The sequence below is a fragment of the Orbilia oligospora genome, assembly GCF_000225545.1.
Source record: "Orbilia oligospora ATCC 24927 unplaced genomic scaffold scaffold00109, whole genome shotgun sequence".
NCBI classification, from domain to species: Eukaryota; Fungi; Ascomycota; class Orbiliomycetes; order Orbiliales; family Orbiliaceae; genus Orbilia; species Orbilia oligospora.
Genome location: NW_011645666.1, coordinates 378,984 through 404,232, shown reverse-complemented (window position 1 = coordinate 404,232; position 25,249 = coordinate 378,984). Strand labels below are relative to the sequence as shown.

Sequence of the window (25,249 nt, the reverse complement as noted above, 5' to 3'; positions counted from 1 at the left end):
ACCTCTATAAGTATTTCCAGTAAATGTAAGTATTTATATATTTCTAGACGGTCCATGATATCGATCCGCACGCTTTGCTTCAGTGCAGTGGAGTTATGGCTACTGCAACACGAAAACTGCAACAAAATAATTGATAACTGTCCAGGTTCTGCAATTAATTGAGCTTCCTTGGTTTTGTGCTCAGAGCTTGCTCTGGGGAATATGAGCGAATTATCGTTAGATAGAGTCTTTACGTCTACGTATCAAGAGCCCATATCTTAAGCAAAGCTACATGTAAAATTGCACGCATTATACCTATACAGGAAATATCTTGTCGAACATGTGCGTACGCCACTGGATGTACACATCCGATTTATTGATATCCCACGTTCTCTAAGCTTATAATGCTATATGGATATCTATACCGACGCCCTGGATTTTTTTTTTCGGTGGGGCTGGGTACTAGACAAATTCTAGTTACTATCACTGTTTTCATTTATTTACTTTCTTAAAGAAAATTGAAAAATGCGGGCCTATTTCCTCCTTTACTCTTAAGCTCTTCATCCGCAATTAATGCAATTGCCTATGAGATTGCTTTCAATAGTTTCGACTTAGAAAACGACCTTCTATTCCTCTTCCCTGAAGCCCCGATCCCCGAATTCAACTGGAGTGTATATCCCCACTACCGCTGCTACCCCGTGAACTATTCCGGTTCAAATGGAGGGCATCCTCGCGACGTTCCTGTTCGTACACTACCTGGTGGAGATGGCCCTCCGGATATAATATTATTATATAATAACAAACGCGGCGTCTTTGATAAGGATGAAGATTTTGACTTCAACGAACCTTGCTCTTGGAAAAATGTTCGTGGAATAATACGGTTCAAAGATGCTTTCCCTGAATACTTGTCTCGAGGTGTTGGTAATAGCCAAAAGTACAACATGTTTTATAGCATCACTGCCACTTATTGGAGGGATATTGACCCACAGTTGAGGAGTCTGGCGACGAGACAAGCTTGACCTCACTAGCACTACTACCATCCCGGAGCCATGAGGGTCTATAATTAACAGACTAAAACCCGGAAAATCTGATGTATTGTATTGTTGCCGCAACAATTGGGAAACCATAGACCGGGATGACATAGGACTACCACAGCAAAGGAGGGCGATATATTCCGGTGGGTATTTTACTGATTACTGGTACTTATTTTTTGAATACGGTGCGAGTCTGCTACTGGGCACGGATGACACGGACCCGGATGCTTCTGAAGAGGAAGATGGTGGTGAAGATGGAGGAAACAGAATTGATGAACGTCCGAATAGCCCATAAAAGCCAAGCTCGAGCTCGGGCGATGAAGTCGCATTATCAAAGCCGGAGACTATCGCCCCATCGCTACTATATCCGCAGATGGGGTAGAGGATTTGACAGTCGATATACCGCTGGATACATTAATTGCTGAGGGGTGGATTATAGACAAAGAATAAGGGGCGAAGTACCAAGAGAAACTGAAACGAGAACGATTAGGGGTCAGGGAAGCAGAGATATCCTATCAAATATTAACTGAAGATGAGAAATCTCAACGTTTGAGCCAGTCAGTTTATGACAAGATCTGGGAACAGGAAGAACTAGGATAAAAGCCTACCAATCCTCTCCAGCTTCTGATGGGTTTGAATGCTGATGAACCCGAAAGTATACCCGGCCAGCAGCAACAGGGTGGCCAAGTTAATGTGGCTCAACCCCAAGCAGCCGCTCCAAACTTGAGAATACAAACGGCATTCAGACCGCCAGCTCGCAATCGTATTCATGATTTTCTATCTGGGCCAGGGTCGCCAGCTTAAGCTCTAGAAAGCCTGTACTCTGTTGAGAGAAAGCTAGTGTATGTGTAATTTATGTTCAATCAACTCACCGGCATAGCTTAAAACTAATATTTTATAACTTTTAAAAATAAAAGATTTTGTTCCCTGGTAACCAAAGCCCATCATCTTCCAATATCAAACGATTGGATCGAATTCGTAAATTTATAAACGGAACTGCACTGAATCCATCTCGAATATTCCTGAGCTCTAGCTGTTGCATTTTATGCGTTGCCAACCGTCGCGCAATCAGGCGGTTTCGCACCAGCCAAAAGCATGCCAAGCTCAACCTAAAGCTCTCCTTCCACGCGAACCTGCACGAACCCGCTCTGCTACTTAACTACTAGCTACTACAGTCGCCGAAACACTCTCTCACGGTCTCATGATATCTCGATATCCAAGCTAGTTTGGGTATTCTGGTATATTATAGGAGCATATATCTACCCACTATGGCAGAAATCAAAGCCATCGAGGGCCGTTCGGTACGTAAACTCAAACTTTGAGATATCCAGATATAACGTGACTCGAACCAGAGCTTACATGTGTATATCCATACAGGTCCACCAAATCCAGTCCGGCCAAGTAATCAGCGACGGCCTCTGCTCCGCCGTTAAAGAACTAGTCGAAAACAGCATTGATGCAAATGCTACTTCAATAGGTTCTCCTTTCTAAGCCTTCAACGGCGAATCCTTCTTAAAAACTCACTAACAAAAAGTCAACTAGAAATCAGGTTCAAAAACCATGGCCTTGACCTCATTGAAGTTAGCGATAATGGTCTAGGAATATCCCCAGAAAACTTCGATAAGCTAGGTACATAACATATATCTATAAATAATCTAGAGCCTACTGGATCTGACTTCTTTCCATTATTTACTCCGCCCAGCCCTAAAACACTATACCTCTAAACTCCGCAGCTATGAAGACCTTGAAAGAGTCACAACCTATGGTTTCCGCGGTGAAGCCCTTAGTTCCCTATGCGCCCTCTCAAATCTTTGGGTTACAACTGCAACAGCGGATGTAGCTCCCAAGGGTACAAAGTGCGAATTCCATATCTCAGGCGCCTTGAAATCGACCTCTGTGGCGTCTCATCCAAGGGGGACAACTGTGTCCGTTGAAACATTGTTCAGGAATCTGCCCGTGAGAAAGCAAGAGTTGGAGAGGAATATAAAACGGGAGTTTGCCAGAGTGGTTAGCTTCTTACAAGCTTATGCGATTGTTTGTGTCGGTGTTAAATTTACGGTTTATAACCATCCTCCTAATGGGTATGTATTCAGACTGTCAGTCCGTGCAGATACTTGCAAAGTATTTATATGCTAAAGTAAACTAGGAAGAAGACCCTGCTATTCAGCACCAAGGCAAACAAAACAACTAAAGAAAACATTGCAAATGTTTTTGGCGCAAAAGCTCTGGCAAACTTAATACCTCTCAACTTGGAATTCGAAATGAATACGCCTACATCAGTTCTTCATCGTGGCAGGGAAGATACCCGGAATGTCAAGATTGTGGGACATATATCCCGTCCGGTATTCGGGGAAGGAAGACAAGCGCCTGATAGACAACTGTTCTTTGTCAACTCGAGGCCTTGTAACTTACCGCAGGTGGCAAGGGCGATTAATGAAGTTTATAAATCCTATAACCTTACACAATCGCCATTTGTATTTGCGGATTTGCAATTGGATACAAGTGAGTAACCGTCCTTTAAAACGAAGCTGACGGCATATACTAAAAAATGATGCTGTGAAGCTGCATACGACGTCAATGTTTCGCCGGATAAAAGGACTATTCTCCTACATGACCAAGCCAGCTTGCTAGAGTCGCTGAAAACCTCGTTGACAAAATTGTTCGATGGGGCAGATCAGACAGTCCCAGCGGCGACGCAGTCGAAACTTGGAACGTTTAAGGTGACCGGTGCCGAGCCCGCAAAAACACCGGCGAAACGAATACTTCAGCGGACCTCTGATGATGAAGATGAGGACGGAAATGATGATACTGTGGTAGCTGGACCTTCGAAGCAGCCCGAAATTTCGGTTGCTGTGTTGGAAGAAAGTAATGTTGAAGAAGAGGAATCTAATGCCGCTTTCTCGAGTCTTGTGTCGAAACTCCATCGGAATAGTATAACGAGTGAACCGAGTGTCGAAACCGAACGACCTACGAGTTCGAGGGGTTTAACGTACGCACAAAAGGGAAAGATAGCAAAGGCATTTGCAGCCAAACAGCCATCACATATAGAAAATAACGATGAAGAAGGGACTACTACACCAGCTGAGCCATCCACAAGAACAGCCGCTGAGGAAGGAGAAGAGGAGGAAGAAGAAGAAGAAATAAGTCCACACCCACGTTCCCAGTCCTCTCCCAAGCCCTGGAGAAGACCTTCGCCACAACCGACTACTATCACAATTGGGAACCGAACGGTCATGTCAACACCAAAGCGTAGTCCGTCCAAGGTGTCGTCAAGCATAGTGTCCTCGTCTTCACCAACAAGGAGGGTAGCGGCGAGGAGTAAGAAGGATACATTCGCGAAGAAGTTAAAGGGGTTTAGTGCACCTGGAACACAGAATTCGTTGACGATTCCTGAGGATGATATTTCGGAATCAGAAGAGGAGGCAGTACCTATTGGGAGTCAGGAAGATAACGAAGTGGAATCTCCAAAGGAGTTTGAGGAGAGAGAAGAGAATATGATACCAACCTCACAAGTACCCCGGATAAGCATTGGAACTGAAGACATAGAGCCTAACCAAGAAGTTGGGCCAGAGGAAGAAGCCAACCCTCTGGGGAAGAATTCGGATATTGTGGTGGATTCCGAACCAGTATCAACGGCGTCAGAGAGGATGATCCTCCCATCTTCACCGCCTAGAGCTAGGCGCTCTGTAACAGGTTCCGTTAGGAATGTTGAGCCAGTGATAAATGAAGAGAATGGAACAGAAGAACAACATCGTCAGCGGGAGCGTCGAACAGTTGAAGAACTGATCGCACAGGCCGAAAAACCGCCCACAAAACCTTCTTTGCCAAAAGCCAACTCTACAACAGCCCATAACATCGACCTGAAAGACTCGACACACTGCCTCGTTCAAAATATTCGGTCCCTATCAATCGATAAAATACGGTCACTAGCTAGTACTCTTCGTCCTACAACCACTGACTTGAACTCCAAGGCAAAAGGGAAATCATCCAAACAAGACCTTCTAAAATTCAACCCCGCCGAAGAGAGTTCCAAAGCGGAAGAAAGGCTTTCGCTCACAATCGCAAAATCTGACTTTGCGAAAATGCGAATAGCTGGTCAATTCAACCTCGGTTTCATCCTTGCTACTCGTCTCTCTGAAAAGGGGGACGGTGTCAACGATTTGTTCATCATAGACCAGCATGCTTCCGATGAGAAATATAACTTTGAGAGACTACAGGCTGAGACGGTGGTTCAAAATCAACCGTTGGTGAGGCCCAAAGTGCTGGAACTAAGTGCAATGGATGAACTAGTGGTTATGGATAATATGGACGTTCTTAAGAAGAATGGGTTTGTAGTTGAGATAGATGATGAGGGACCCGTAGGGAAGAGGTGTAGGCTAGTGAGCCTACCAATGAGCAAGGATAAGGTGTTCGATTTGAAGGGTAAGTATTTCCATCACCATGTATACATGCTGTTTGAGGATAAAGATTTAACACTTCAAGACAGACTTCGAGGAACTGCTCCACTTGATCCGTGAACATCCAAATGATGACACAGTCCGACCATCAAAGGTTAGGGCTATGTTTGCGATGAGAGCTTGTCGGAGTAGTATCATGATTGGGCGAACGTTGGGGTTGAAGGATATGAAGAAGGTTGTTAAGCACATGGGGGAGCTTGATAAGCCGTGGAATTGCCCACATGGACGGCCGACAATGAGGCATCTGTGTGACGTGGGACAATTGGAATGTTGGGGGGAGGATGGAGAGAGGGCCTTTGCAGATGATGAGGGGGGTGGGCCCGGTGGGCCCGGTGGGGCACACGATGAAGACGAGGGAGGTGTTAAAGAACGTGACAATGAAGTGGACGACGAGGACGAGGAATGGGTGGAATAGGAGGAGGAGTAGTAGTATCTTTGTGGGATTTTACCTACTATTTACCTTGTTCCACTATCAGAGTATATTAGCGGTTTAGCGGAGTTTCTTACTTTTCTACTCATCTTGCGAATGGGAAGCTCATTCCAGCGCCCTTTTTTCATTAAAACTTCATTATATCTTGCAATGAATTACCGATAAAGCAAGCTAAATGTGATTACAGCATAGGTATCTCGTCCAAACTCCAATAACACCAAGTTCGCCAAGAGCTCCAAGAATCAAAAACTTTGAAGTCATCATTAGATTGCGTCCCAGAAGAAGTCCGTGTATGTACTCCTCTTAAGACGGCTGTCGAGCTTAATCATAGCTACGTCACCTTGGTCCTTTTTATCTGTATAATAATATTAGTAGTCGGAAAACAGTCATGATAGATGTGGGAAGCGTACTAATAATGGCAGAGGAGTAACCGCCAGCACCGTCTTCCTTGAGCTCAATCCCGAATGATCGGTATATCTTCAACCGCAAGCTACCACGCAGTCAGCACTGTTTTCCATACAATATATTTTTTCCGTATCGACTCAAACGAACATAGTTTCATCCTCTGACAAAGCTGTATTGCTCTGCATAGGGCTCTCCAACTCTAGTCCTTCATATTCATCCTTCATCTTGGCTAGATTTGCTTCCATAAGATGATTACTCTTTTCCAACTCCGTCACATTTTTTGCGAGTGCAAATTTCTGCTTATCGAGGTCGAGAATAGTTTTCGCGTGTTCTCTTTTCGCAGCGACAGCTAAAGATGCTTCGGCCGAGGACTTTGCAGCATCAAGGGAGCGAGTGAGGGAGCGCAAGGCAGAGCGAGTTTCATCGAGTTCTGTTTTGCGGAGTTTCTGAAGGGTTTGGGCATTTTCGTTTATAGTAGCTAGACGTTCGATGTCGGATTGGATATGGAATGCTTCGAGAACACTGTGGCAGAGAGTCGCCGGGGGGGTGTCGAGGAGAGGCATGTTGGGTAGGCACTCTTTCTTCTTTGTAGATGCAGGGAAGATTGTCGATACGCGAAGCTTTGAAGCTCTGCAATGTACATACCAGTCTGGTAATACGCTAACGGTTGAGCGGTGTTTCGGTGTTGTTTGTGTTTCATTTCCATTTCCACGACAACGCATTTTTCAGGATTTCGGCATTTTGTGGCGAGTGTGACAAACACCGCCACAGCCACGTGATGAGCGTCCTTATGACGCAAAGCCTCATTTCAGGCCGACCGATCAGATCGTGTGGTTCAAATCTTTATATGTGCAAGCTCCATCCCGACAATTTAATTGCACTTTCCCCGGTTACGCATCCACCAACAAACAATATCCCACCTTTCAACAATATTTCACAACCAACTTAAACATAAGGACGAGAGGATACTGTAGTCCAAAATCTATTTGGTTTCTTCTTATTCATAAGCTATGTCGTCGGATAATTTGCCATGTGAGTTATTACCTACGCCTGTTGTGGTGCTGCTGCTGCTAGTAAAGAATGTCTTGGAGGAGCTTAAGCCGAGGGTTGGGATACTGACAGATTGGTGGACGGATAGATGCCGCTGATGCGGAAAGGTATCGCAATACATACATACCCCGTTTTACTACTACGGCGGATACTCCGAATTCCATGACTTCGATACTGACCCCGAAAAACTAGCCCGTTAAAGGAAGCCGAGCTCGAGGTCCTCCGAAAACAATACGATCGAGAAGGACAATACGTCAGCATCCAGACGAAATTTAACTACGCCTGGGGCCTCATCAAGTCCGACAAGGCTATTGACCAGCGATACGGTATCAAGTTGCTTACTGGTACGAATCTACAATCATCCCCACCTCCGATCCTTTCTAGAGATTTACCGAAGAACTTGGGGTGGCGGGGTACTGACGAAAATGTGGGATAATTTTGTAGAAATCTTCCGCGATGCCCCCGAACGCCGTCGGGAATGTCTTTACTATCTCGCTTTGGGGAACTACAAGCTAGGAAATTATGCAGAGGCGAGGAAATATAACGATTTATTGCTGGAGAAGGAGAATAAGAATATGCAGGCGATGAGCTTGAAAGGACTGATTGAAGATCGAGTCGCTAAGGGTATTATTTTATCATCCTTTACCCTCCAAAGTCTTTTAAAAAAATCATAAGGGGCAAGGCAATAGCTAACGAACATGAACATGAACAGAGGGCATGCTCGGTGTCGCGATACTGAGCGGGGTGGTTATTGCGGCCGGAGTGATGGGCAGCTTTTTGTACAAAGGGTTAACGAAGCGGAGGTAATGCTATTCTATGCCTTGCCACCCTTTTGTTTCTCCTTTCTCCCCTACCCCTTTGGAACTCGAGTTGACAAGACTCTCTCTATGTGATTAGTCTTTGAGTTCTCCCTTCTCGCTCCCTTTACAGACCTCGAAAAGTGATGGGTATGATTTGGGTTAACTAGAGACTAGGGATAGGGACTAAGGAATACACCGATGGTGCGCGTTAAATCTTGTCTGGCATACGGAACGGGGCAAATGCATACGAGGGTGCTAGGCTGTGCTATTTGGGAATATACATAAGTTTTTTTTTACCTTTGAAGGAGGAAGAGGAGGGGGCGGAATGAGTGATTGAGTTTATTCGTCAGAGAGCATGCATACGCTGTTGTTCTATTGAGATTGCATTGTTATTGGTATAATTTAATTGTTTGTACAATGCAGGCGTCCTCGTTCTTTCTTTTTTATACTTTTCTTTACTGATATTCGACACACGCATATTGTTTCGCTTCGTTACTTCTTCCTGGGGTTCTTTGTTTGGGATACATATCTCTCTCTCTCCTCTCTGGCTCTTATTCAGCCCTTCTTTTTTCATTTTTTCATTTTTTTTTCATTTTTTTTTCATTTTCACTTGCTTTATTTTCTGTCGACTCTTGTGGTATCCAATACAGGCGCCATCGAAATACTTAGAATAGCAAACCAGGTTGTGATCGAATACACGTATACGTATAGTCTGGGGGAAGGCTATAGCTAAGCTACGTGCCACAAAGTGCTGACATGACGGCGAGTGTGACGGTTGTGAGACGGCTGCAGTGCACTGATTGGGAGAGCTGTTCTGGAAGATTCGGCACAGACTGGCCAGCCTGGTTCATTAAGTAGCTGCGCACTTCGGAGATGAGACCTTTTTTTTATATATTCATTCATTCATCATATCATTTGTTCGTTCGTAAGTGGTATGAGTCGAAGTCTAAGTTTGGAAGTCTGGGACGCTTTTTATATATAAACTACCATTGGTATCGATATCATATCATGCATGTATGTCCCTTAAACTCAACTTGGATCGATTTGATTTCGAATCTGTCTTGTATCGGCGACGACACTAATGCGGCAGCTTCCCAAAGCACACGCACACATATATTACAGTTATAATAAAATAGGTGTGTAAAGTTCGAATCGGATCGAATCGAATAAAATCCAATCAAATCTAATATTGCAAATCGAATCAAGGTGAGCAACGTACTTAAAGTATGGTTAGTATAGTGCCTGTTAACATACATGGGATTATGATATCACATCGGGCAACCATCATCGCCACCACATCAAATCACCACTCCGTGCACTACTACCAGTATTAGTATTAGTATTGGTAGAACTCCACAAACATGTTTAAACTCCATGGATCCATCCAGCTGTGGCTTACACCTAACATTATCGTTCCATCCCCATTATATTATATCATCTTGTCAGTTGTAATTATAGTAATAATTATAATTATAACAACGTTGTTGATTTCTTTGAGGTGCCTGTCGACAGCAACACGTCGACACAATCTCATCACTCAACGTTAACCTGACAGCCTTCTTTCTTTCTCTCTCGACAATTCAGCTTCCTCCAACTTACATCTTCCTTTCCCTCTCCAACCACCCCGCTCTTCTCCTGCTCTTACTCTTACTCCTACCCCTCCTCCTCCTACTCTTGCTGTCATTCTTACAGACTATCCGAATATCTTCATATATCTTGTCTCCCTTCACCTTTTCCCTTTACCTTCATTTTTGACTCTTCCATTCAGTGCCGGCCACTAGACGTGCTGCTTCATCTCTCTCTCTTTCTCTCTCCCTGTCACCGACATCACCTCGTTCTCTTCTTTTGTACGCTCTAACCTTCCTAGAATCCTAAGACCCCAGCACATCCCAAATCCAACAAATCCAAAAAACCCTCCCACAATGAGCGGTTTGCCGCCGCGCCAACCCTCCGGCAACCAAAGTCGAGAGTTGGTCTTCTGTCATCAGTGCAGGAACGAATGGTACAGGGACCAGCACGGCTTGGTATGTCCGGAATGTGAATCCGATTTCACTGAGATTGTAAGTTGCTTTTTTGACTTCCTTTTCTTATTTTTTGTATCCATTACGAATAGTTGGTTTTGACAAATGTAATTCTACATACAGCTCGAACACGACGAATCAGCCCCTCACCGAACCTTAGTTGACTCGGACGATGACTATGACGAAGAAGACGACGGCTTCTATTCTCACCATCGCCACCATCATGCCGACCATGATCATCGGGATACTGGCTTTGGCCCTGCACCTCATGGTACAGGGTTCACATTACGTATGGGCGGTGGATCGGGTCCTCAGATTAGCTTTCGCACGATACAACCGCAGTTCGGAAGCAGTTCTGGCTCGCCAGGTCCTCAGCACCCCTTTGGCGGTGGCCATGTAATAGGAGGAGTCAGTCCGAACCCTCGACAGCCATCGTTCCCGAGCTCTCCGTTCGACCATTTCCACGCCCATTTCCCGGGTGCGGGCGCTCGATCAATGCGCTCGACCCCACAATCGGACCCATTAAATCAACAGCGAGATGATCGCCACCAGCAACAGCAGCAAGAACAGCAGCAACAACAACAACAGCAACGTTCCTCTCCAGCCGCTACTTCGAACTTCGGAAACGCTTCGCAACCGGTCATGGATATTTTCGCCTCCATAGTACAAAATATTATGGGTGTTCCGCGGGAGGGGGATCCCAACGACAACACTCGAAACCAGCAATACCACGTCCCTGGCGCCTTCCCGGGTGGTAGATCCCCTCCAATGGCTGGCCAGAATAATCCTGGCCAAGGTTCGAGTCAAGCCGAAGGATTGGGTGGGCCTGGACATTCGCCTGGAACTGTACCGTCGCCTGGAGGTTGGTCGCATGGTGGGCCGCCTGGCGGGCCGCACGGTGGGTCGCCGCACGGAATGGAGAGTCCACTATTTATGCAAATGCCGAGAGGGAGAGGTGGGGTCACATATTATTCGTCAACGAGGACGTGGACTGGACCCAATGGGGAGGTAAGGACGATAAGGACATCGTCGCCAATGCCGCCTCACGGGCAGCAGGGGGGTCCCGAAGGTCCGGGCGAAATGAACTTGGCTAGGTGTGTATCTTAAGCTTCTCAATGGATGATGGGAGTTATGGCTAACGAGAGGTGGGGGGGACCTTTGAAGCATCCTCGTCAACATTATCGGATCTGGTGCTCATGGAGACGACGGTAACGGATTTCCACCACTACTTAGAGCGTTTGGACTCGGGCATGGCCAAACAGGTGACTACGCCTGGAACCAACAAGACATGGATAGGATATTATCCCAATTGATGGAGCAGCACCAAGGGAATGCGCCTCCACCAGCTTCCGAGGAATCTATCAGGAATTTATCCAAGGTGAAAGTAACACAGGCGGAAGTGGATGATGGCAGTGAATGTGTGGTTTGCCAGGATGAATATAAGGTTGATGATGAGGTCGTAAAGCTTCCGTGTAAGCATATTTATCATGAGGAGTGTGTAACAAGGTGGTTGGAAACGCATGATGTAAGTACTCCATTGCGCTTTGTCCAACGATCCATGGCATACTAATTATATTTCCAGGCTTGTCCAATATGTCGTACTCCAATTACACCAGAAGACCAACGGCGGCAAAGACCGACACCTGGAGCACCTCCCGGAGCATCTGGGTCCGGGTTCCCACCATTACCAGGCCAAGGTGGTAGTGGAGGCACAGGGGGGAGCGGTGGTGCAGCTGGTGGGAGCAGTAATATGCACACTTCTTCCGGATCAGGCGGAAGCAACGGGGCTCGGTGGACGTGGTCTACTAGCTTTGGTCGTGGTTGAAGCTACGATCTTTAAAGTCTAGAAAGATATATCACCAAAGAACAGGACTTTTGCAGTGCAAGGTCCCCGTGGAAGGGCTTTCCTTAGAGACGGCCGAAATTGCTCTGTCTCAAATAAAAGTGTGCCTTTCTATAGCTACTTAATTACTTACTTATATGGCTCGTGCTTTTTCTTGTTCAGCGCCTTCGTCCTTCGCCTCTTTTTTTCAGTCCCCCGGTCCTTCTCTTTCTTTCTTTCTTTCATTTATACGATCCTTCTTTTTTTGTTAAACAAATGAATTTAATGTAATGGCTCTTCCTGCCTACGTACGACTAACCACGGCTGCCCGAAACCCCCTTTATATTCTGCTTCTTTTTCAGTTAGCGCTAGGTATTATAATGGGGGGAACGATTTTTGTGTTCAGATGAAAACTTCCTTTTTTTGTTTCCCGTTTAAATTTGTTTGCAAGGAACCCTTTAAAGGATCTAATGGGATTTGTACGGACTGGATACAATTGGTCAATGGATATCATAATCTACTATCTGCGGATGGCTGTAATTATCGTGGATGTGGTTATCTTCCTTGACGCTTAGAAACGGCCGGCTGATGTTGAGGTTGTAGTTGAGTCAGAGCTCGAGAGAGGTCAGGCCTGTCGTGCGTTGATACCACAGCACTATCTGCAGCCTTATCTTCGTTTATATTTCCACCTGCCCCACCATTGATTCCACCCAACTTTCCACCTGCTACCTCTTACTTATCACCCATCCAGTATTACTAACGATTGATCTTCTGCTTCATCGTAAATCCCATTAAGATAATTTCACCATTGTTCTACCGATTTAGATATCAGCGAATTTACCTGTTCAGAACCGATCAACTTGACGGTCTCCACCATGGCAGACGACACCGAAGCGATTACTGCCCGCCTCTCCACCCTCGGTTTCGCGGACAAAACCATCAAAGACGCTATTAAGAATCAAAAACACCTTATCTCGCTACTTTCTGTTATCGATGAAGCATCCAGTACCAGCGATGATGTAGCCGGCGAACTACCCCGCGACCAACTCGTACACCTTAATGCGCTCGCCGTGGCTAGCAAGGATACCCCCCTTCCAAACCGATCCTACATAACTGCTGCGATTAGGGACGGCCGGCTAAAATCCTCGGTCCAAATCGAAGCTGCTATCAAATATGCCAAAGAAACACCGGGCGAGATCAACCCAGATGGATTTAATAAAGCTGCTGGTGTTGGCATCGAGTTTACGAAAGACCAGGTTGTGGAGCGTGTCAAGGAATATATCTTGGAGAAGAAGGAAGAGATTGAAGAGCAGAGGTATAAGTTGCTTGGAAGTACTATTGCAAATGTTAAGGCTACGACGGACTTGAAGTGGGCGAATGCGTTGGAAGTTAAGCAGGCTGTTGATGCGGAGTTTTTGAGTCTGCTGGGTCCAAAGGATGAGAGGGACGTTATCAAGAAGGTATGCTTTATATAAAAATTTATTATTGCCTCACAATGAATGGTATTGATGGGAGATATAGGGTAAAGGCGATGCGAAGCCCGCAAAGGAGAAGGTCGAGAAGAAAAAGCAGACAGTGGATACACCGGCCGAACCAGACCCGCTCAATTCTACCAGCATGTTCGAAGAAGGCTTCCTCGGCGCCCTTCACAAACCCGGTGGGAACCCACAGATCAAACCCACCCTCCGCGACGAGCACCTCAAAGCCACTGGTGGAAAAGTATTCACCCGATTCCCACCCGAACCTAATGGATATCTCCACATCGGACATAGCAAGGCCATTGCTGTTAACTTTGGATATGCGAGGTATAACGATGGATGCTGCTATCTACGATACGACGATACAAACCCCGAGGCTGAAGAGGAGAAGTACTTTACTTCTATTAAAGAAATTGTGGAATGGCTTGGGTTCAAGCCATACAAAATTACCTATTCAAGTGATCATTTCCAGAGACTCTATGATTTGGCTGAGGATTTGATCAAGAGGGATAAAGGATATGTTTGCCATTGTACTGGTAGGTCTTGTCTTTTAGGTGAAGATGGTAGTAGCGCAAGGGATAGATGCTGATACAAGAATTCTACAGCGGATGAGATTCACAAACAGAGAGGTGGAAAAGAAGGAGAAGCAGGCGAACGATACGAGTGTGTGCACAGAAATAGACCGATCGAAGAGTCTCTCGCGGAGTTCAGAAATATGAGAGATGGAAAGTATAAGCCCAAGGAGGCTCTACTGCGAATGAAGCAGGATATGAAGAGCGGAAACCCACAAATGTGGGATTTGACAGCGTACAGAGTTTTGGACGCCGAACACCACCGAACTGGGGCAGATTGGAAGATCTACCCAACATATGACTTTACACATTGTCTTTGCGATAGCTTCGAAAATATTACGTAAGTTAATATACTCTCGTTCTTCTTTGAGAGGGGAGGAAGGAAAGAAGGAAGGGGCTGATGAGATATAGGCATTCGTTGTGCACTACGGAGTTCATCACAGCTAGGGAATCTTACGACTGGCTGTGTGATGCTTTGGAGATCTATAAGCCACGTCAGAGCGAGTACGGACGACTTAACTTGACAGGGACGATCATGTCGAAGCGAAAGATCGCGAAGTTGGTTAATGAAGGACATGTACGAGATTGGGACGACCCGAGATTGTATACGCTCGTTGCGATCCGAAGACGTGGTGTTCCACCAGGGGCTATCCTGTCGTTCGTGAACGAATTGGGAGTTACAACGGCTACGACATATATCATGACGACAAGATTTGAGCAGTCGGTCCGAAGGTACTTGGAACAGACTGTCCCCCGATTGTCATTAATCCTGGACCCAATTCTCGTTGTGCTGGAGAATCTCCCAGAGGATCACTACGAAGAGATTTCTGTGCCATTCAAGCCGAATGACCCAAAAATGGGCGAACATAAAGTTGCCTTTACGAATAAGTTCTACATCGACAGGAGCGATTTTAGAGAAGTTGATTCAAAAGATTACTTCCGTATGGCGCCTGGGAAGAGTGTGGGATTGCTCCGAGTTCCGCATACGGTTAAAGTCACCGGGTTTGTGAAGGACGAGGAAACAGGGAAAGTTAAGGAGATTAGGGCGAAATATGAAAATGATGTGGAATTCAAGAAGCCAAAGACTTATCTTCAGTGGATTGGGCACGCACCTGAGAAGGGCTCACCTGTAAAGGTCGAGGCTAGGTTGTTCAACCAGTTATTCCTCAGCGAGAACCCAGAGAGCAACCCGAACGGGTTCTTGGCGGATATTAACCCAAATAGCGAGGAGATTTACGGGGATGCGATTATTGATACCGGGTTCCACGAAGTACGAAGGAGGGCACCTTGGCCGGCGGCTGAAGGAGAAAGGAACGGAGAGGATGTTGGGTTGGAGACGGTTAGGTTCCAGGGATTGAGAGTTGGGTATTTTGCTATGGATCGGGAGTCAACTGATGAGAAGATTGTGCTGAATAGAATTGTGACATTGAAGGAGGATGGAGGGAAGAATTAATAGACTTATTCTTCTTCTTCTTCTTTCTTCTCTTCCTCTGTAGATTTATAATAACAGATTCCTCCTTTTTTTTTTTTTTTTTTTTCAATATGGAATCAATGCCAGCTGAGCGTCGATGAGGTAGCTATGCGTTGAAGCTGTTGGAGGGGAATATCCGAGGTTAGACCGGGGGACAAGCTTCGCAGCTGCAGGATGATGTCTGGTACTTACCTAAGTCCTTATGCTTAGTGCCTATAAGGAATGGTAGCGAACGAATAGCATGCGAGCGATTGCATGGGACGAGAGGTTTAAGTTTAACCAAGCTCAACAGCTTTAAATTGAGCTTGTGACTGGACTGACTATCCCCTGATCCCTTCTGTTGGGACCCTTTTGAGTTACCCCAGTTTTCAAACTGTAGTTTAACTAATTATAACTTAACTTGTATTCATTACTTCTGACACTTTCTGCGACTTACTACTGGATCATTACATCCTCACTCACGACTACCATATGCATACCCGATGATCATTCGATAGATAAGATAACTTCTAAAGGAAAACATCCGCCTAAATGCCTTCTGCTTATATACCTACAATCAAAACCTAAGAAGAACCCGAGGGTTTTTATTATCAATCAAAACAAAGGGGGGGTGGGAAGAAGAAGGAAAAAGAAGAATGGACTTCCAATCCACACCGCGCTCGCCGTTCAGCCCACGACTACCACATCCACCTCTCCCAACATCCACAACCACAAATACCCTCGGAATCCTAAGCTCACATATATTCCCTTCATTAACCCTACACACAACACTTTCACTAGCAGCATATTCAGCAGGAAGATTTACAAACCGTCTCGATGCGAAGGATTTACTCTGGCCGTCTGCTTTCGTGGGCAACGTATGGTACCATGGAGTCGTATGGCCTTACATGAGCGGTAGAGGGAGAGGGGTATGGGAGTTTATAAGGGAAATGGGGTACGGGAATAAATTGATACTGGGAGGGGTGACGGTTTGGGGGTGTAGATTGTTTTGGAAGGTGTTTTGGAGGGTTAAAGGAAGAGAACGGGATGATGGACGGTATGAGAGGTATAGAGAGGTGATTAGGAGGAAGAAAGGGAAGGGGGATCTGGAGAAGGCGGTGGTGATCGATGAAGGGGAGGTGGAGAGGGAGATGTGGAATAAGGCGTTTCTTGGGATATTCTTGCCGGAGGCGGTTGTGCAGAGTTTTGTGAGTTTGGGATGGTCTGGAGTTGGGTATTCGCGATCTTATGGTTCTTTCAACCATCCCGATCAAGGCAGTATCGGTGATACCAAATGGGTTCATGGGATTGCGGTTGGAGTCTTTGCGGCTGGATTGGCGCTGGAGGTTCTTGCGGATTCGCAACTGGGGAGATCTAAGAAGAAGAAGGGAAAGATTGTGAGGGACGGGGTTTGGAGTATTGTCCGCCATCCGAAGTGAGTATTCTTTTACACGATCCATACCTTATACACATACAGGTATCTTGTATATATACTTAAGTATTTATATTACAGACATGCTAACATATTCGATTTACAGTTATCTAGGTGACTTTCTAGTCCACCTCTCGTTTCCTCTGATGGCCCTAGCCGATGGAGTGTTCAATCCCATCATGTTCATCGGGCCCATCGCGAATTATATCTTCTTGAGGTTTATAGGAGGGGACAAGGAAAACGAACAATACCAAATGGAGAAATACAAGAAGGAAGGTGCAGAGAAATACGAGGAGTATAAAGAGTGGAAGGCAGAGAAGAATAGCTTTTGGCCGGGGATTAGGGAAGTCGGGAATCTTTGGACCTGGGTGGTTGTGGGAATCGGTGGACTGGCTGCGGCGGGGGAGTTTTATATTTGCAATTCGACCTATACCATTGTTAATGTTAACTGAGTATAGTAGTTGGCGCTATGGCGGGGTTATAGGTATATATATAGATAGATAGATATATGGTATACAGGTATAGAGATGGGAAGAATGGAGTTCTGCTGTTGGCCACTATTATAACTATACTACTCCTAGCACATTAATTACAATTACTGGTAATACTGGCAGTACTATTATTCATCTCGAGTATTTGGATATCATACAAAATACTAATATAATCGATCTTAACCGTATACTTTATACTCCTCTTTGTTTAGTTCTGTTGGAGTTGCAGTTGCAGTTGCAGCCGCAGTTGGATGTCCCCAGCCACCGGATTAAACGGGATTCAAACGGATTCAAACGGCCAGACAGCCCCACACCACTGCGCTGGCCTTCTTCCCTCCTCTTCTGTATGCATGACGAGCATTCCCATAATATAATCCATGCCTGCTAATGCCTGCCTGTTGTTCGTTCCAGAGTGTCCGTTTTGAGTGTTTTCGTTTGGCGCTTGTTATAAAAGGCCCCCGCCCGGCAACGTTACCTGGCCTCTGTTGAGTTGCGCCTCCAAATTCCTTTGTTTGTTTTGTTTACATTTTCCTTTCTTTTGACTTCTCCACCCCGTCGCTGCTGCTCGTGTCCTCTGTCTGGTCCGCTCGAGTTAACTTCCCCACGACAACAATCGATACCTCAAAGCTTCCCCGGTAACTAGGTACATACCTCTTTCCCCAAAATACAACCTTCTCAACTCTTAACTTTCAACTCAACTCAAACTCCTCAACTCTCAACTCTCAAACTCTCATCCATCGCTTTCGTCATCGCGCCTTCCTCATTAGTTCATCTACCAATCTCTCCCTTCCCTTCCCTTCCCTTTCTACCATCCTTTCTACCATCCTTTCTACCATCCTTTATACCATCCTTTATACCACTCTTTCCCCCCCTCTCGCCATCTTGTTGCATAAAAGGCGAAAAAAACAAATACCGTAAAGATGTCGAACTACTTCGGTAAAATGAACAAGTCGCAGCTGGCCGAATACGCTCGTCCACTCGGCATCAGTACAACTCTCAAAAAACAAGATCTTGTCGAACAAATTGAAGCCGCAGTCGCTAGGGACCGTTCTGCTCTCGAGAAAGATACCTTGTTCCAAGATTACTTTGAGACCTTGACCGATAGTCCTAGGTCGCTCGTTCGAGCCATCACTCCGAGATCTACCACTAGAAGGCGAAGTCGTTATTCCAAGGCTCCTGAGTACGCCATTCCTTATAATCCTCCACCCATTCATCACCATACATGAATAAACTAGGACTAATATTCTGCGTGTTTATATACAGAGATGAAGAAGACACTCGCGAACACTCCTCCGAACCACCAAGCGATCTCGTTACCCCCGCAAAGAAACCAACAAAAGTAGGCGTCAGAAGTACTCGCAAAGCCACCAGCCTCCGCAGCGACACCACAGTAGTAGTCTCTCCACCCGTTGTCCCTCCAGTAGTACACGAAGCGCCCGATATCATCCCAGAGCCAAACCATCCACTATCCCCAAGTCAAGTCGCTCAATCCGTCGCAGTCGAGAGTTTCACCGTTGATAAGATTAGCGAAGGTATCGCTTCTTGGTTCGCTAATGCTGCCGAAACTACCGGATTCTGGGAACATGTCGATTACACCCGTGAAACCCTGTCGGACCCAAGAGCTATTCATTTCCTCATTGCTACCTATGAATTAGCTTGGTTGTGCCATGATTTGACTCCTTGGTCTATAGTTACCGTAAGTCAGCCATTGTACCCACCTTTTCCCCAGCGCATGGTTCCCCCAGCTAATACTTCAAAATAACAGGTCCCCGTCCCAGCCGCCAGAGTTCCATATATGGACTATAATACCGGCCCAACCACTGTCAAAGTCCCAGATCTATTCATTCTCCTCAGCTGGAACGCTTTCTGGTCCCCTATCGTCTACTGGTTCACTCTCGGCATCTCGTTCCCACTTCTTTCCAGCTACTTTGTCAACGTCCGCAAGCGCTCCACTTATGATCCCCTCACGTTCAGCATCTCGAAGGCTTTGATCGCGTACCTTGTCTACACAAAGCAGATCCTCAAACCAGAATTGCCAAGATTGTTTGGTTCCGATACCCCTGCATTGATCAATGAGATTATTGGAGATGAAACGCCTTTGATCGGCGCAGCTATCGGAGGGTTGTTAACACTCTGGGAGGCCATCCTTTCGAGACGTTAGTGAAGTTTTTTAAAAACTACCTAACGAATAAATAAGAGTCGAGAGAGAGAGGAAAGGTAAAATAAATATGACGTAACAAAAAGTGAGTGGTGTTGACAAATGATTTTTGGATTCCTTTTTTCTATGAAAGAATAATCCTTCGTCGTCGGAGTATATCTTGTTCTTTTCTTCTTTCTTTTCTTTCTTTTCTTATCTATATCATGAACATCGACAGATGTAGTCTTCCGCACAGATCTGTTGAATATGATGTATTTGACGTATAACGGATACCTATTGGTTTACTTTTTTTTTAGCATACCCCCCGGCCCCTGTTTGCATTCACCGGCGTGTGTGCTATTTCTCCCCCACTTTCGCACGCTCACAACCCCTCCTTCCTCGTTGAATGCTTTCACCTATGTAGTATAACCCAATCCCCCTCTTTTTTTTTTCGGTTCTTAGGGTAGGCCTTTTTCTGGGGGGTCCCTGTTTTGTGCCGTTTACTAACTTCAACTGATTTCTTTAATAACCTCCCTCTCCCTCTCCCTCTCCCTTCCTTCACCTCCTAACCTTTTTTTCTCTCTTCTGGCGTTCGAAATGGGATCATGCGTTTGATAAAAGGGTAGCTGATGTTTCCAATTTCTCTTGTCTATTTGTTTTTGTTTCTTCAAGTTTTTTAGTTTGTTTTGTATGTAGGCAATTCGTTTTAGTATAGTCAAGTGTCTTTAAGAAATTCAATTGAAAGAGATGAAAAATTCAAAAAAGTATCTTGCAATGGTTTATGCAGTTATTTGATTACACATATGTGTATAGAAAAAGCTCATGAACTCCCTCCTGTGCCCATTTTGTATCAAAGGATACGATTGCTTGCATTCAAGGGAAAAGCTTGAGAAAAAGGAAAACGCCACTCCCAAAATATCTTAACCTAAACAAAGGTGATGATGAGAATGAAAAAATCACAATGCATGCTTTCAACCCTTTGAAACTCCGAGAATAGAAAATAATAGAAGTCCCCGATTGAGTATATGGAGTGCAACTTAAGGTTTGCCAGCTGGTAAGGGGAGGTGGTTTTCAACCCCTTCCTCCGTCATTTCAACATCACGATCATATCCGCCATCAAGCTTCCTGACCTTGACTTTGTAACGACCATCATCCCAATTACGGCCGTGGATACGCTGGAAGACAGGCCGTTCACCACTCGGGAGACACTATACCCCAGGTGTATCTTTCGGCTGTTCTTTTGCGGGTTGGTTGCTGCTGCCGCTATCATTAGTGCTGCTACCTTCGGGCTTTTCGGTAGCTTCTCGCTCAAGTTTGTCAATTGCACCTTCGACTTTCGGGTCCGCTGGGGGGAAGAAAGATCTATGTGACGATTTAGTGGGTGGTTGTTGTATGAAATTGGGGAGGGGGGGAACATACGGAAGAACATCTTCGTAGATTGTTAGATCCTTGTCGAGGAAGACGCAGAAGATGACTTTCTCGATCTGAGAAATAAATGGTTGGGCTGATTCCTTCTTGGTTGCCTTATCGCCTTCTTCTTCTTCTTCTTCTTCTCCTCCGGCAACCTTACCTTCAGTCTTTTCATCGCCAGTCTTTTCATCTCCAGTCTTCTCGTCTTTTGTCTCTGGGGCTTCCTTTTGCTCGTCCTTAATCACAGCTTCTCCCTTAGCATCCTCGGCTACCTTCTCACTGGTTTCGGCAGGTTTAGCATCCTTAACTTCTCCTTCTTCAACATCATCTTCCTCCTTCTTCCCAGAAATGACTATCTTTTCCTCCTTATCTTCAACCGTCTCTCCAATGTTCTCTGGAACATTCTCAACATCGTCTGTACCAAACAAAGTCTCTTCAAGCTGAGCCTCCAAATACTCCCTAACAACCCTACAAGCAACCACAGCAGCCCTATCATTAGGATACCCATAAATCCCCGTACTAATACAAGGGAAAGCCACGCTTTTACACCCATTCCTTCTCGCAACATCCAAACTGTTCACATAGCAATTCTTGAGAAATTCAGCTGGATCGCGGCCTTCATCTTTGTGATCCCAATATATGGGACCAACAGTGTGGATTACGTGTTTAGCGGGAAGACGGTATCCCTTTGTTATCTTTGCCTCTCCGGTTTCGCAACCGTGGAGGTCGAAACATTCGTCGTAGAGGCCTCGACCTGCGGCGCGATGGATTGCACCGTCGATTCCGCCGCCGCCGAGGAGGGATTTGTTGGCTGCGTTGACGATGGCGTCGACGGCCTATTGGTTTTTTTTTATGTCAGTTTTCTTTTCTTTCTTTTCATACTTTTTTTCTTTTATCTTTTGTACTTTTATTTTGTTTTATCTTGGATTGGATTGGGAAACATTGGAGTAGTTGGAAAAAAAAGAATGGTGCACATACCATGCGAGTCATATCCATTTGCACGAGGATAACCTGGTCATTGAACGTTGCCGAAGGCGGCGAAATTGCAGTTTGAGCTATCGAAGCATCTAATTTTCCAGATGTGTAGAGATTCGTAAGGTTTGACGAATCTAGTTCTTCAAGAGACTTCACGGGGATTCGGGAAAAAGATGCCATTTTTTGGTTTTTTAGGGAAGCGGAGAAAGTACGAGAAAGGATCTTGAAGCGGGAGATGATGTTTGATGGAATTGTGGATGGGTTTTGATGAATTTTGATGATGAATTTGATGGAGTTGATGGATGGATGGGGTGATAGGTGAGCAAACGGATGGATTGATGGATGCGATGGCCTCTGTTGCTGAGGTTGATTACGTTGGTTTTTGATGAGGTTTCGGCGGGTTGAGTTGGGGATTGTTGGATTTTTTGGAGGGGAAGGAGGGGTGTCGCGAGAGGAGGGGCAGTTACTATAGTATCGGAGAGGAGGGGCGAGGGGCTTGATGTTAGCAGGGATATCGATCTAAGGGGAAACTGCCTAGGTACTAGGTAGGTAGCATATGCGGGCTATGATATCACTGGTTAGAACTATCAGAGCGCTATGTGGTATTTAACGTCCGTTGAACCTAGTGGTAGCTTTGCCAGAGCTAGACCTATAGAGTGCATGCGTATGCAATGATGGGTGAGGTGGTAGATATACTAGTATACTGATATATTGATATCGCTAGTTGATTGAGAATAGGAAGAGTGGATGGCTAGAATATCTGGGCTGCTATTAGAATTTATATTCTTGTAGTTTTGCAATTGGGCACCTAATTTGGGTACCTGATAGTTGATGTCAACGCGGGGCTGGTCCCTGTATCTATTTCTGTATGCACCAGCTAGCCTGCCTGTCCCGAGCTGATCCTTCGCAAGTTTTCCTCTCTCAAGGCAACCGTACTCCACTCTTCTGCTCTGCTCGCTTTGTTTCTAAATTTCCCAGCCTTCAATTCTTTTCATTTCGAATATTTCTATTTATCGGTCAAAGACTATGTTAATTATATTGTAGGGAACACTTATTATTAAGCGAGCAAGTCGTTGTATTTACAGGTTTTGCAAAGCAGAATTTGCCATTGCAATTGTCTATGTACAAAAAGCTGATGATATGATATGATATGATATGATATGATACGGGATATATAAAATATGTGCGTCTTTGGGAGAACCAGGTGAAGTGATATCTTCTGCACAGCTGTCTATCTTATAAGTACTCCAAACTCCCCGGTCTTCTTTCGTTTCTTTTCTCTCCACTTTTTTTCTTTTAGTGTCCTCCTTTTATTATTATCATACAGTTCGTTCGCCGTCTTAATTTTTTGCGATTATTTAGAAAAGAGATTAGCTCTTCGTTTTATGTCCTGCACAGGCACCCTGAGGTAGGTATGAAACTGTTACATTTCCATATCCATAGTTACCCCGGGATTGAACGTCTTCAGTAGAGTCTGGTACATCACCAGCATGGTTCCTATCGTACTATCGTTAGTATATATTTTTCTATGTATTAAAAACAGAACAGTCATGAATATGTATACTCACCCGACTGAATACTTGTCCACACGCCCCTCGGGAACACCCCTCTGAACAATCCCACCACCCCCTCATGTCTAAATATCAGCCGTAACCCGGTCAAAATGCTGTCCGTTTCCAAAATCATCGCTCCATTCTTCATCGGCGGCGTCGTACTCGGCCCACCCGTCGAAATGTTCCTCAAGTGACTCTGCATCGACCCGACACCCTTCGCCAATGTCGATTGCGGTGGTATTGCGGACGAGTAAGTGTGTAGATGTTTTATTGCTGTCATTTGTCGTGGAATATTAATCGTATGTGTTTGTATACGTGGTTTTGTGTCGGCTGAAGGGAGAGGTTCGTGTGGGAGATCGGTGCGGACTTGTGTCTGGATTCGTGTTTTGACAACGTCGAGTGGGGTGGTCAAAGTACCGGCTAGGCCACCTGCTGCGCAACCTGTGAGGATTTCAAGGCCTATTCCTATATCTTCACCGACGCATGAAGCTTTCGCCCATTTTTGGAATTGCTCTGAAATGGTGTAAGGAATTAGTTTCGTGAGCGAGATAGGTAGTTCGAGATGGGGCTAAGGTGAGTTTACCCCAGAATGCGAACTGTAGAGCGGAAAACGGCAGATCTCGCATTAATGTTGCTTTGTAGCCGTAAAACATTGCATTCCACCCTTCTGTTCTTACGATCGTTCGGGCCGCATCGAAGGTGTTTCGATAATTGTACCCGCTCTGGAAGAATGGATTGTTGTAACGTCCTTGTAGTTGTAATCGAGTCTTGAGGACCTGTATCCAAAAAACCCTATAAGTTAATATGCCGCACTTCTATTGAAATCATAAACCTGGAATATGCATACCTCTGAAGGCACATATACCACCGAAGCAAATAAGTCTCCCAAGAACCCTATCTGACCGTCAGCACCCTCCCTTTAATCCGGATGAATCCCATTCAATATCACATACCAGCCGACAAATAAACCAAACTTTCAGGACACCACCTCCAATGTTGCAGCATATTTCGTTTACTCCATTCGTAAGTCGCAAAAAAGATCATCGTCCCCGGTAAACTCCCCAGAAAAGCTGGCGTAACACCTCCATAAAGACCTCTTCTAAACCCTTCTTCTCGAAAGATCGTCGTATAGGCTCGTCCTAGAGTTTCGTACTTTATCGCATTGGGGGCACCTTGTTGACGGGTTTTGACGGTGTCGAGGGAGTGCATCAGCATGTCACCTGTGCAGCCGCCTAGGCCGCCGGCGAGCATGCACTATTTTACGGGGGAAAAATTAGTCATCTTTGTTTAGTATTTGATAAAACAAAGAGAGTTTATAGATAGAAGAGGGTAAAGTACTTGGTGAAGCGGCGGCCGAACGGTATCATTGTTACCGCCTCCGGAACCCCCCATGGGCAGCTATGCGAGCAATGGGGATAAAAAGGTTCCAAGCTTTTTTAAAAGGAAAAGAAAACGATTGAGTGTTATATCGAATAGCGGTGCTTCATGCTTCAATTATTGTCCGGGATATTCTTATTTATAATGGGATGGATTCAAGCTTCCTTAAGCTATCGGCGACCGCGATGTCGGAGTCCTTTTTTCGAAATCTGCCCCGCCAAGTTCCGCCTTACTGATTTGTTGAGAGGGACAGTGAGGTTTTGAGATGAGATGGGAAATGACGTAGAGATGAGGCGCAGATGGAGAGGCAAGAACCAGCCACTTGTGTATGAAGCTGACGAAGTCGAAGAAAAGAAAGGTCCAATGGGAATGTTGA

The 25,249-nt window shown here is 45.4% G+C and overlaps 9 protein-coding genes across 9 annotated transcripts; 6 read left to right on the top strand and 3 right to left on the bottom strand.

Moving 5' to 3' along the window:
- Positions 1-2,281: 2,281 nt before the first annotated feature.
- On the top strand, positions 2,282-5,885 carry AOL_s00109g120 (uncharacterized protein; the record flags this gene model as incomplete). The annotated part of the gene is made up of 7 exons (XM_011126601.1): positions 2,282-2,314; positions 2,391-2,490; positions 2,556-2,642; positions 2,716-3,094; positions 3,160-3,515; positions 3,576-5,435; positions 5,500-5,885. The coding sequence occupies 7 exons, from the start codon at positions 2,282-2,284 to the stop codon at positions 5,883-5,885; spliced, it is 3,201 nt and encodes a 1,066-aa protein (XP_011124903.1).
- Positions 5,886-6,163: 278 nt separating this feature from the next.
- AOL_s00109g119 (uncharacterized protein) lies at positions 6,164-6,868 on the bottom strand (the record flags this gene model as incomplete). The annotated part of the gene is made up of 3 exons (XM_011126600.1): positions 6,164-6,255; positions 6,311-6,390; positions 6,453-6,868. 3 exons carry the CDS (start codon positions 6,866-6,868, stop codon positions 6,164-6,166), a joined length of 588 nt encoding a protein of 195 aa, XP_011124902.1.
- Positions 6,869-7,315: 447 nt separating this feature from the next.
- Positions 7,316-8,162, top strand: AOL_s00109g118 (uncharacterized protein; the record flags this gene model as incomplete). Its single annotated transcript, XM_011126599.1, has 5 exons — positions 7,316-7,337; positions 7,444-7,462; positions 7,548-7,699; positions 7,800-7,979; positions 8,068-8,162. The coding sequence occupies 5 exons, from the start codon at positions 7,316-7,318 to the stop codon at positions 8,160-8,162; spliced, it is 468 nt and encodes a 155-aa protein (XP_011124901.1).
- Positions 8,163-10,077: 1,915 nt separating this feature from the next.
- Positions 10,078-12,001, top strand: AOL_s00109g117 (uncharacterized protein; the record flags this gene model as incomplete). The annotated part of the gene is made up of 4 exons (XM_011126598.1): positions 10,078-10,215; positions 10,300-11,270; positions 11,341-11,701; positions 11,759-12,001. The coding sequence occupies 4 exons, from the start codon at positions 10,078-10,080 to the stop codon at positions 11,999-12,001; spliced, it is 1,713 nt and encodes a 570-aa protein (XP_011124900.1).
- Positions 12,002-12,873: 872 nt separating this feature from the next.
- AOL_s00109g116 (uncharacterized protein) lies at positions 12,874-15,501 on the top strand (the record flags this gene model as incomplete). The annotated part of the gene is made up of 4 exons (XM_011126597.1): positions 12,874-13,458; positions 13,520-14,012; positions 14,082-14,388; positions 14,460-15,501. 4 exons carry the CDS (start codon positions 12,874-12,876, stop codon positions 15,499-15,501), a joined length of 2,427 nt encoding a protein of 808 aa, XP_011124899.1.
- A 653-nt stretch (positions 15,502-16,154) lies between these two features.
- Positions 16,155-17,382, top strand: AOL_s00109g115 (uncharacterized protein; the record flags this gene model as incomplete). Its single annotated transcript, XM_011126596.1, has 2 exons — positions 16,155-16,933; positions 17,037-17,382. The coding sequence occupies 2 exons, from the start codon at positions 16,155-16,157 to the stop codon at positions 17,380-17,382; spliced, it is 1,125 nt and encodes a 374-aa protein (XP_011124898.1).
- A 959-nt stretch (positions 17,383-18,341) lies between these two features.
- Positions 18,342-19,582, top strand: AOL_s00109g114 (uncharacterized protein; the record flags this gene model as incomplete). The annotated part of the gene is made up of 3 exons (XM_011126595.1): positions 18,342-18,601; positions 18,685-19,117; positions 19,187-19,582. 3 exons carry the CDS (start codon positions 18,342-18,344, stop codon positions 19,580-19,582), a joined length of 1,089 nt encoding a protein of 362 aa, XP_011124897.1.
- Positions 19,583-20,766: 1,184 nt separating this feature from the next.
- On the bottom strand, positions 20,767-22,123 carry AOL_s00109g113 (uncharacterized protein; the record flags this gene model as incomplete). The annotated part of the gene is made up of 3 exons (XM_011126594.1): positions 20,767-20,920; positions 20,978-21,804; positions 21,947-22,123. The coding sequence occupies 3 exons, from the start codon at positions 22,121-22,123 to the stop codon at positions 20,767-20,769; spliced, it is 1,158 nt and encodes a 385-aa protein (XP_011124896.1).
- A 1,190-nt stretch (positions 22,124-23,313) lies between these two features.
- On the bottom strand, positions 23,314-24,888 carry AOL_s00109g112 (uncharacterized protein; the record flags this gene model as incomplete). Its single annotated transcript, XM_011126593.1, has 6 exons — positions 23,314-23,440; positions 23,508-24,009; positions 24,080-24,272; positions 24,344-24,390; positions 24,450-24,750; positions 24,835-24,888. The coding sequence occupies 6 exons, from the start codon at positions 24,886-24,888 to the stop codon at positions 23,314-23,316; spliced, it is 1,224 nt and encodes a 407-aa protein (XP_011124895.1).
- Positions 24,889-25,249: the final 361 nt, after the last annotated feature.